Raw genomic sequence first — 12,553 nt, 5'->3', positions numbered from 1 at the left:
TTCTGGTATACTGCCCGTGGTTATGAGCTCAATACCGCTTTTGTATAATAATATTTGTGCTCCAAAACGAGCCCGGTCTTACCCGTCACCGCTGCTGTAGCGTTGGTCCAGGAGGCCGCACACCTGCAGCGTCCCACGTGGTGTGCTTCTGCCTGTACGCGGCGTCCCACGTGACCTGGTAACCAAGGGGACCGGATGCAAGCTCGTATGACGTCAGTCTTGTGCGTCCACTTTCAATCAATGCTGCTTTATCTGCGTCTATTTCTTTCCTTGCCGGCTTTTCTTTACTATTAGGTGGATCAACGCTCACTCTAGACAACCGCCAGACGCGTTTCGGGGTCTCAAGCCCCCCAGGCCACTGAGGAAGGGGCTTGAGACCCCGAAACGCGTCTGGCGGTTGTCTAGAGTGTGCACTTACTTGGTTCATATTGATTGATGTACCATATTTTATGTATGTTTTAGGGGTATGTTCTTAAATATAATTTTTATATAATAAAGTGTATCATCACTATCCCATTTAGTGTTTTCTTTTGAAGTGTGCCCCCCCCCTCACACCTGTTTTATAGACCATGTACCGGTGGACGGTGATGTCAGATGGCCACATATCTCACAGAGTGCTCAGCCTCTTCTAACAGCTGATCGGCAGGGGTCCTGGGAGTAGGACCCCCGCTGATCTGATATTAATTACCTATCCTGAGGATAGGTCATCAATATTACCAAGACCTACTGCTAGGATATGCCATCACTTTATCATCGGTCAGACCGGTAGGACCACAACACTGGTGTAACGCTGCATCCTCTCCATTGTTTTCCCTGACAGTGGAGCGGTGAAGGGAACTGCAGTGCAGACTCTTTCAAGTGTGTGGTGCTCCTTGCCTCCCAAAGGTCTGGCTACCATCAAGTGATGGCATATCCTGGCGACAGGCCATGACTTTATAGAATGGGAAAAAGCCCCTTTAAGGGCATAGATTTCATTCACCACAAAGCGGAAACCCTTTAATAATTGTTTGTTTTTAGAATTAAAAAGGTCAAATAGCATCAAATTATGAACTACTAGATGTACAATGACAGTGATGAGGCAGATTCACTACTTACCGCAGGGCCCGGACTGTGCAGCTTCTTGTCTGTCCGTGTTTGCAGCAAAGCCGACTTGATCTCCTCTGTTTCGGCATAGTCTACCGGCTGCAGACCGAATATATTACTGGTAAAACAAGCACAGATGGGTTTTAAGTAAATACAATATGTGACTAGACTCCTAACTAGGTACATTAGCGAGAATCAAGTTTTATTTCCCGTGTCTTGTTTCTCTGTAGATTGGACTTTCAACACATACACAAAAACATAAGCCTTGGAATTGCAGGCAAGACAGATGGACCGCAGGCGGACAAGCTGCTGCATCAAAGACAGAAGCCAACGTCTCTCTCCTATCACAGCAATGTCTTCTGTTTTCTGGTGATACATGAACCAAGCAGCCTTAGGAAACCCTCCTGCCCACAGCCAAGCAAACGGCTCAAGTTTCCATTTCACAGAGCAAATCTCACAACGTAAAGTTTTGTATTCTCTCTTCCAAAAGGTTCAGTCACGGTCCAGCCCTAGAAAATCCAGTATTTTAGGGGATTTCGTTTTCACCGTCTATTCCTCATTAGACTACAACTACATCAAGAATCCAGAAACCACAGAAATGACATCTTTCCTTAGGCTGGCGACCCGCTGTCCTGCCGCTCCACTCTCCCTGTGTGTATTGGGACTAGTGCTCAGTGAATGTCCTTTCAGCACTGCGAGAGTTAAGCCTCATTCACACGTCAGTGTTCGGTCAGTGATTTCCATTTCCAATCTTATTTACGCATGTACTCAGCCTGCCCGACCTTGGACTGTATTCAGACTACATCTTTTGCCTAGTCCCTTGAGGCTTTTATTGGGGTCTCTGACCTCCGTGGGTCAGCAGCCAACTACGCCAGGACTACTCCACAAGGTATCGGCCTGGTTGGTTACCTACAGCGAAGTCCTGATCCCTGTACAGGGGTAAAGGGTGAAAACCAGGGAACCACCAGGACAACACCCTGGCAACAATGTGTCCACATCCGCTGTCTTTTACATTACCAGAACTGAACGTACAAGTTTTGTTTTTTGCATAAAATAGATCAAAATTGGGCGTACCCATGAGAACTGTTGGCCAACAACTTTCTCCCTCGGTCCTCCCATACATATGCACGATTGTCTAAGCATGCACATGTAGTCAATGGGCAGAGAGCAAAAAAAAAAAAAAAGGATCAAGCAGTGGAAATCCAACATGCCTAACCTCCTCCCATACCTATCAGCCATTGGGAGAACTCTGTAGTGCTTCTGTGGCTTTTCTGTCTGTGCCTTTTTTTTTTGTAGTGCGGACAGAACACGGACCCAATCAAGATGGATGCATCTTCCTGCGCCAGCCACAACGACTGTGCCAATGCATTGGGGACCGCAATTTGGGGTCCACAATGCACAGAACGGGCGGCACATGTTTGTGTGCATCAGCCCTTAGACATTAAATCCAGTTGTTAGGTGCACATTTAGCTGGTGTATCCAAGCCAGCAGCAAACAAAGGAACTTTTGGATCAGCTCTTTCTGGGACACCCTGATTAATTTTGCACTAATAGAAGTCCCCGGTTCTCTTGCATTAATAATGTGCTGGAAGCTGGCACTTTACAAATGCTCCAGATTAACGGATAATTGGTTCAGCCTCAGCGCGGCATCCGGGGAGTTCCAGCCCATTAAATACTGTCACGCTGCTCTGTTCTGGCATGCATCAAAGGGGCAGGTATTTGGTCCTTCAAAAAGCCAGCAACGTTCTTAGGTACACTGTACGGTCTAGGCTGGGTGAAAAAAAATGTATCCTATACATACACTATATATGTCAATTTTTGTTCATGCAACCTATAGTCTGCAGTCAGGGTGGTCCACTTTTCATTAGAAAAATAATGTTAAAAATATATTTTCTAATTTCCTCCTGTCTAAACCTGGGGGTGTCTTAGGGTCAAGTGCGTCTTAGGCCCCTTTCACACGAGCAAGTTTTCGGTACGGGTGCAATGCGTGAATTGAACGCACTGAACCCGCACGGAATCCTGACCCATTCATTTCTATGGGTCTGTGTACTTGAGCTTTGTTTTTTTACGCATCATTTCTTCGTCAAGTGAAAATCGCAGCATGTTCTATATTCTGCGTTTTTCACGTAGCCCTGGCCACATAGAAGTGAATGGGGCTTCTGTGAAAAACACATCGTGTCCGGATATAAAGTCTTTTTCACTTATGGTTACTAGGAGATGTTGTTTGTAATGCTACAGTTTTATTACATGTAAGTGGAAAACGCATCAAAACTCACTGCACCTGTGCGGAAAAAAACGGAAACACTGAAAGCAATCGCAGACAAAGCTGACTCCACTTGCGTGCAAAACCCATCAGATTTTCCTGAACAGATCCAGATACAATCCGTATCGCTAGACTGAAAGGGGTACACACAGACTTCACAATACTTCTGAAGGTGTCCTATCTGACACAAATAAGCAGCATATCCCTTAATTCTTGTAAGCTGAGGGGCGCCCGCTGTTTTTGGCACCTTATATGTTAATTTAGAGTATCGGTACAGGGAGGAGGAGACAGCTGGGTTTCTCAATGGGTGTCTTCCTGCCTGTAGTGCGGTCTAATTGCATCGGAGAGCGTCATAGCCAGGAAGAAAAAAAACCTTCCCCCTCGGTTGTGACGGAACGGGAGGGGTATTTAAAAAAATAAATAAAAAAATACTAGTTTCTAACATATAAACCCATATCATGGCAGATCAGTGTGCATGCAGAAACTCACTACTCTGGAGAAGATTAGGTGTTGATGAGAGGTACAGTATTTTTTGCTCTGTAAGACACACCCGATGATAAGACGCACCCCAGATTTTAGAGGAGGAAAATAAGAAAAAATTTTTTTTTTCATTAGACCTCATATCAGACCCCCATAAATATCAGGACATCACATCAGACCCCCATATCAGCCCTCCATGTCAGACCCCAAACAGACCTCAGATCAGCCCTTTTCTTTTAGGCGCCCATGAGCCCTTTTCTTTCAAACCCCCATCAGACCTCAGATCAGCCCTTTGCTTTCAGACCCCCATCAGACCTCAGATCAGCCCCTTTCTTTTGGGCCCCCCATCAGCCCTTTTCTTTCAAACCCCCATCAAACCTCAGATCAGCACTTTTCTTTCAGACCCCAGATCAGCCCTTTTCTTTCAGACCTCCATCAGACCTCAGATCAGCCCTTTTCTTTTAGACCCTTATCAGACCTCAGATCAGCCCTTTTCTTTTAGACCCCCATCAGACCTCAGATCAGCCCTTTTCTTTTAGACCCTTATCAGACCTCAGATCAGCCTTTTTCTTTCAGACCCCTATCAGACTAAAATAAAAAAAACTCCTCTTACCTCTCCTTCGCCACAGCTCCTCTATCTCCGGCAGCGCTCCCCTGTCCTCTCTGGCCTGACTGCGTGCAGTGTCAGGTCCTAGTGTGCGCACTACGTCCTGACGCTGTACGGGGCCCTAGCAAGAAGACCAGGGAGGGTGAGTATCGGAAGCGCTTGCACCGCTTCTTCCCTGCTCCCGACACCTAATGCATACTAGAGAGCGCTTCCATAATGTAAGCGCTCACTAGTATTCGCTTTATAAGACGCATGGCCATTTTCCCCCTACTTTGAAGGAGGAGTCTATCTTATAAGGCAAAAATGTTTACTACTACTACTAACCTCAAGATGATCTAAGTATACAGTACATTCCAGAATAGGATATGAACAGATATTATGAATGTTTTATGCAGTTACATGCAAAGTACAGTTCCACAAATTTTAATGGGATGCTACAGTACCCAGAAAAGTTTGTCAAAATTAGGGTTAGTCACTTTAGAAAAAAGACGACTGAGGGGAGATCTAACAACTATGTATAAATATATCAGTGGTCAGTACAAAGATATCTCCCATCATCTGTTTATCCCCAGGACTGTGACGGGGACATCCTCTGCGTCTGGAGGAAAAAAGGTTTGCACACAAACATAGAAGAGGATTCTTTACGGTAAGAGCAGTGAGACTATGGAACTCTCTGCCTGAGGAGGTGGGGATGGTGAGTAGTAATGAGCAGCAGGAGCAATATTCGAATTCGCGATATTTTGCGAATATTCGCCATATATTTGAGAATTTGTGATCTCCAGGCATTATTTTCTTGATTGCGAAAATTTCGCCTAAAAATCGCATAAACATTTGCACGAACTGGTATTTTAAAAAAATATTCGCGATTAGGAATATATTTTGCGATATTCTAAATATTCGCGAATTCTCGAAGTGCCGATATTTACGATTAAAATTCGCAATTCGAATATTCGTGATCAACACTAATGGTGAGTACACTGAAAGAGTTCAAGAGGGGCCTGGATGTATTTCTGGAGTGTAATAATATTACAGGCTATAGCTACTAGAGACGGGTCGTTTATCCAGGGAGTTTTTCTGGTTGCCTGATTGGAGTCGGGAAGGAATTATTTTCCCCCTAAAGTGAGGAAATGTGGCTTCTACCTCACAGGGTTTTTTTTTTTGTCTTCCTCTGGATCAACTTGCGGGATGACAGGCCGAACTGGATGGACAGACCATAACTTATTCTGCATCGCTCGTCCAACCCAACTTGCTGATTAGTCTGCAGCATGTCAGGCCGAGGTGCACATAGGTGCAGAATACAGTAGTAGGTACCCTCCAATTTATATACCTTCCTTTTTTTTTACCACAGCCTCCATTATAAAGGATATAGACGGAAAACAAACCTTTCTTCTCAATTTCAGAGAAAATGTGACGGATAAAGAACTGAAAATCGCAGGCCCTTAGATATGAAGTGCTTGATGCAAAGCTCCAATTTGTGTGGAATAAGTAAATCCCGACACACACACCTACCAGAATTTCATATCCTTAGTGAAAAGTGGAGAATGGAAACAGCTTTTGCTAATACTGGTCCTGCTGGGCATGAAAAGCAGGCAGGACAGTCCATTTCAGCTGAAGTGTTTATGAACAACTGTGAAATTGCAAAATGTGCAGATCTAATTTGTCAATGACTTGGCTGGCTGTGCCTAGGCCAGGAGGAGGCGCAGGAACTGGAGACTGTACACGAAGAAAAGCCGCTATAAAAATATAAATTAGTTCTGTGCAGAAGATTAACTTAAGGGAAAAAAATTAACTAGACCAGCGGGGCAATTAATAGGTCCAATGGTCCAGATCACATTTTCCATTTGCAGTTTGCTATCTTGCCTACACAGGGGGAATGCTTTGAAAGGAGGGGAGAGCAGCGGAGCTGTGGAATCTTAGAGATTTCAGACTTGGCACCTGAAGAGGACACCTCCTCGTCTCTTATGTGAAGATCTACACACAAAACATATCTAGACATACTTTTCATTAAGAAAGCCAAAGCAATTTCAGAAGACTAACGTTAGAGAATGCCATTAAGTGCTTAATTGAAACCTGCCGCAGAACAGATTTTATGCTGTCGGATTTACCTAAATTGAAGCTTTCCTAATTGTTTAAAGACAACCGCTCTCTCCTGATGATGATCCTGATGTTATGATTTTGCTTGCTTTTTCATGCATTGCTGTTTGTCACACCCAGTATTAGAAGTGGTATGAATAAAAGCTTTTGGATGACCCCCCCCCCTACATTCTTGATCTGTACAATCTCACTTTTACACCCAAAGGGCCAAAATCTAGGTTAACCCAGAGAACCATGACAGTTGTGCCCAACCTGTCGTTTCAGGGGTTTGGCCAAGGACAAAACAATGACCCCGTTGTCCTACCGAAGGGAACTGCTTTTTATTTAAATTGATTTCTAAGAATGAGTCGTTCCACAAAGTGTTCTCTTTTCTGAAAGTTTTTATGGAAAGCCCAAGAAATTTAAAAAGGGTTGGCCACTTTCTGGCTACTTGTGACCAATGTGTAGGCAAGATGACTATATGGCACTTACTAATATAGTCTTTGTTGATATTCTGAGCTGTTCGCTATACTTCATAAGCCATGCCCACTTGTTAGGCAACTCTTCTGTGCTGTCACATAGAGGTCCTGTCCATAAGATGGCTGCTGATGGAGGGTCATGTGACCAAACACACCAATCAGCCTCCTCCATTCTGACACCATGCAGCTGCACTAAACTGCTAACAGTTCAAGTGCAGCTGGATATTTGCCTGGTCAAATGACCCTCCATCAGCATCCATGTTATGGACAAGACCATGGGTGGACAGCACAAAAGAGCTGGCCAACAAGAAGGCATCTATTATAAAATATAGAAAATGGTGCCAATTTTTTTAAAAAAAGGCTATATTAGTAAGTGCCATATAGTTATCTTACAAATGCACTGGTTAACAGTAACCAGAATGTGGCCAACCCTTTTAAGGGCCACCTCTACTCAAATCCAAAGCTTGATAACAAGGTATATGGTTGAGGAGGGGGAACAGCCAGAATGAATAAAATAAATAAGATGCAGAAGAAATGATGGTACTCACCAATCCCCCGCTGCGCCTGATGCTTCTGGGTCCCCGGCCGATCTCTACTCTCTTGTTTTTCTCAACACACAGGAAGTCACTGCTCAGCCAATCCCTTGCGGAGGTGGATCACCACTACAGCCAGTAATTGGATGAGCGGTGATTTTCTGCACGTCAATTGAGACCAGGAAGTACAGACCAGCTGAGACCCATGAAGAACTGAAGGGGCAGACTGGGAATTTAAAGTGGCCGTGGGGAAAAGTAAATGTAGCCCCCGATGTTGTAGGCAGGTCTAAATTGATAGAAGTCGGGCCAAGACAAGTAGATGGGGACAACACAAGTAGGAGAGGTCGGCAATACCATAGTACAGAAAAAATACAGCTCCATCAGAACTAATACAGTGCAGCACTAGATACTGTCCCAGAAGCAGTCCCTCGTTGTGGCCATCAATAGCTGCACGTTCTGTCCTCCTCCAGTTGTCTCTAAACAAGATATGGAGCCATCATCAACCATGCCCCACTGCAGAATTCAATTGTATCACCGTCCTCAGGACAGCCATACAGTTGACTTCGGGAGGACATCTGCAGCCGCCGGCCGGATACATGAGTGCCTGTTAATTACCGCTGAGAGAATCACATCATTTTGTACTTGGCCAGAGGCCAATGGCAGGCGGTGACGGGAATAATGACCCCTCCACCCCCGGACACGAAGAAGCAGCAGCGGTGGTGGTGCGGGGACCAAGAGCGGCGCAGGGAGCCAGGTAAGTAGAATCAGCGAGCAGTGATGGTCAGTTCGCAGTGTTCGCCAGCGAACACATGCGGGCTGCCATCTTTATTAAGGTAGACTCACCCGTCCGGCGATGCCCAGGTAAGTCTGAAATCAAATGCAGTCACAGGGAGCAGACAGTTCCGAGAACAGCCCGATGAAGGCCCCCGGCGGCTGTTCTCGGAATCACTCCCGGTGACTGCATTTGATTTCAGACCGGCTCCCGACACAGGTAAGGGCATCGCCGGAAGGGTGAGTCTACCTTACTAAAGATGGCAGCCCGCATGTGTTCGCTAGCGAACACTGCGAACTGACCATCACTGTCAGTGAGGACCCGGCATATGGGGGAGCATTTGTTAGTGTCAGATAACCCCTTTAATACAGGATGGGGGCAGAGATGTGACACCGCCTCAGTGTTTTCTGTAATTATGGCAATAATTGAGACAATATAAGCAGTGTGGCAGCAAAATGGGTCACATCAGTGTGTGATATTTCGCCTTCACAGGTAAAGCAACTAGAGCGATATTTAGTGTAAGGTTACTGATACAAATATTAAAATATTCACACCATTTTTTTTTATAATAGTTACCCCGATTAAGCGGGAAGAATGAAGAGTAATTATGTGACATGTATGCATCTGTAGTTACAAAGAATTCTTATAATCATCATCCATGGTGCTTATGCTTGGTTCAGTCCAGCATTACATCGTGAATCTACGAGTGAATAAAGCTGCAACTGAAAACAAAGGAATCTGCATCATAATTATGGTCCTGATTAGCAAAAACCAAGTCAGTTATAAATGCTAGACCAGATAGATGCAGCTCCTGCTCCATGTCAAATCAAGGTAACTGGACTTTGTCTTCTTGAAGACCTTTGTTATTCATCAGACTGGCGTTCTCAATTAGAATAACTTGTACAAAGAATCTCCAACATTAAATACTAGTGACTGATGTTTCCATCAGCACATTCTGCTCATCACAATACATGAAATTAAGGACCTCATGGAGGTAATGCTGGATTTACACGGCCCAATATTAGGGCTGGTGATCGTAAACAAATGTTCCTACAAACACTTGTTCCCATTAATCTGCCCATCTAAAGGTGCCGCAGATCACCTGCTCTTTCATCGGGTGAAATGATCTCAGGTGTGGACAACTCAACAATCATTCCTGGGCAGCAGATTGTGGTGTCAAAACAGGATTCTGCTGCCCAGGAGCATTGATTTTGTACGGGGACGGGCACTAGCAGTAGTGATCACTCGTCCGCATATTGTGGAGATGATCGCTGGATGTAAATGCAGTGCTTCATCTTCACAAGCAGCTGATTGTCGGGAGGAATGCTGCCTTCACGGCAACCGGCTGCTTGTTGGATAGTGTAAATGTGCCTTAAGATGCTGATGATCATGACGTGTGCCAAGGACCTCCATGAGATACTTGACCTTGGGTTGATTATGATAATGCTGACTGAAGACTGAGTCATCAGTATTTAATACTGGAGAATCTACAGTCAGATGACTAGCAGAACGTCTTCAAGAAAAAAAATGGTTTAGTTGGTTTGACTACACATATACCATGACCTGGATGAATGAGAACCTTTACCGACACTCCTGCTCCTTATTTACCGACGACAAACCCAGCAATGTGCGAGGTAAGAGTCAGGAATGATTACAGTCACTGTCCCTTGCAGGATTCTCCTGAAAACTGGAGCAGATCAGGACTATTCAGCTTATTAGACGTTCCCAAAACGGCATTTTCTCACAGCTTGCACAGCCATGTCACTAAGAGAGGGAGCAGACGGACAGGACATTGCTCCACAGGGATGCTTTCTGAGCTCTGAACTTGCAGGTTCACATGCATGCATGCAAAATTTGCCAGCAACATAATGTAACCCACATGGTACACAAATACATGGTTTTTCTTTCCTCTTTACTAAACATAAATCATGTATCAGTATCATTAAAATTACTTTTTTTTGCAATGTCAAAGCAATTGCAAAACATGTAATAAAATAGAAATGAAACCAGCATACAATACACGTAAATGTGGAAATCTAGTAAGCAAGGGAGAGGAATGGACAGATAAGGCTACTTTCACACTCGCGTTTTGGCTTTCCGTTTGTGAGATCCGTTCAGGGCTCTCAAAAGTGTTCTAAAACGGATCAGTTTTGCCCTAATGCATTCTGATTGGAAAAGGATCCGCTCAGAATGCATCAGTTTGCCTCCGATCAGTCTCCATTCCGCTCTGGAGGCGGAAACCAAAACGCTGTCTGCAGCGTTTTGCTGTCCGCCTGACAAAGCGGAGCCGTCCTGGCACACGATGTAAGTCAATGGGGACGGATCTGTTTTCTCTGACACAATAGAAAATGGATCCGTCCCCCATTGACTTTCAATGGAGTTCAAGGCGGATCCGTCATGGCTATAGAAGACATAATACAACCGGATCTCTTCACGACGAATGCATGCGGTTGTATTATTGTAACGGAAGCGTTTTTGCAGATCCATGACGGATCCGCCCAAAATGGGAGTGTGAAAGTAGCCTTACATAATAATCAAGCATTCCAAAGTGTGCAGATCTCAGGTAAATCACAGTAACTTCCCATCAGTTTTTGGGTAATTTATACACACTTCTTTCCATTATTACAAACCCGCTTATGACACAGGGCTATATGGTTATATTTGAAGGAAATGTGTCACCGTGTTATCTATATAGATGTGTCATTCTAACATGCCTGGACTGCTAAGCAGATGCCTCTTTCACACTTGCGTTGTCCGGATCCGGCGTGTACTCCACTTGCCGGAATTACACGCCGGATCCGGAAAAACGCAAGTGTACTGAAAGCATTTGAAGACGGATCCGTCTTCAAAATGCTTTCAGTGTTACTATGGCAGCCAGGACGCTATTAAAGTCCTAGTTGCCATAGTAGGAGCGGGGGAGCGGTATACTTACAGTCCGTGCGGCTCCCGGGGCGCTCCAGAGTGACGTCAGAGCGCCCCATACGCATGGATGACGTGCCATGCGATCACGCCATCTATATGCGTGGGGCGCCCTGACGTCACTCTGGAGCGCCCCGGGAGCCGCACGGATGGTAAGTATGCTGCTCCTCCGCTCCCCGCTACACTTTACCATGGCTGCCAGGACTTTAGCGTCCCGGCAGCCATGGTAACCATTCAGAAAAAGCTAAACGTCGGATCCGGCAATGCGCCGAAACGACGTTTAGCTTAAGGCCGGATCCGGATCAATGCCTTTCAATGGGCATTAATTCCGGATCCGGCCTTGCGGCAAGTCTTCAGGATTTTTGGCCGGAGCAAAAGGCGCAGCATGCTGCAGTATTTTCTCCGGCCAAAAAACGTTCCGGTCCGGAACTGAAGACATCCTAATGCATCCTGAACGGATTTCACTCCATTCAGAATGCATTAGGATAAAACTGATCAGGATTCTTCCGGCATAGAGCCCCGATGATGGAACTCTATGCCGGAAGAAAAGAACGCAGGTGTGAAAGAGCCCTTAGCGGCCAGTGCAAAAACTGCAGAATGTTTTTTGTATATATATATATATATATAGATATATATATATATATATATATATATATATATATATATATCTGACATGGAAAATTTTCTAATAAAAGGGGATAAACACTTTTTGGCGTATATCTGTTGCAGATTGGGACGCAAAAGTTATTTGCGCCGCAATCTGCGACTTTTCCCTATTTATGCCAGGTCTAAAAAAAGGTGGTGTGGCATGCGCAGGGAAGGGGGGGGGGGGGGTGGCGTGGAAGGGAAGGGGTGTGGCATAAGCAGGGAAGGGGGGGGGGCGTGGGCGGGGAAGGAGCAGACCAGCAAGCCAGTCTCATTTATCATTTTCTATTTAGGCGCAGAAAATGGTCTAAGAGTTAGACAGGCGGTAGATACAACAAAGTTACGTAGAGGCCAGCACCTCTACAAAAATTTGGCGCATCCACTGCTAGCTAAAGGGGTATTAGGATCTAAAACGCTGGTCTTAATTAATGACCCCCAAAATTATTTTAGTATATTTTTAACATAAAATGTGATTGTTTCAATCAGTCATTTTCTGATGACACATTCCCTTTAACAGCCCATGATTGTATTAATGCTCCCAGCAGAAAACACTATAAGTTCACAGATGCCGGGGCCAATGCTTCACTGATGCGTTACTTAGGCTAGGGTCTCCCAGTACGAGACTGAAAGTAGTAAGAAATAATATTCAAAACACCATTTTTTTTTTCTTGATCTATAAGAAACAAGGATACATAGGAAG

General features: G+C 44.9%; 1 protein-coding gene across 1 annotated transcript in view; it reads right to left on the bottom strand.

The window, feature by feature from the left end:
* Positions 1 to 12,553, bottom strand: part of BARD1 (BRCA1 associated RING domain 1) — a 56,768-nt gene that overhangs the window by 6,956 nt on the left and 37,259 nt on the right. The window contains 1 exon segment of the mRNA XM_044303735.1: positions 1,096 to 1,201. Within this exon segment, the coding sequence (XP_044159670.1) occupies positions 1,096 to 1,201 (106 nt within the window).

The sequence above is a fragment of the Bufo gargarizans genome, chromosome 8, assembly GCF_014858855.1.
Source record: "Bufo gargarizans isolate SCDJY-AF-19 chromosome 8, ASM1485885v1, whole genome shotgun sequence".
NCBI lineage: Eukaryota > Metazoa > Chordata > Amphibia > Anura > Bufonidae > Bufo > Bufo gargarizans.
The sequence above is the reverse complement of the archived record's forward strand: the minus strand, read 5'-3'. Positions and strand labels throughout refer to the sequence as shown.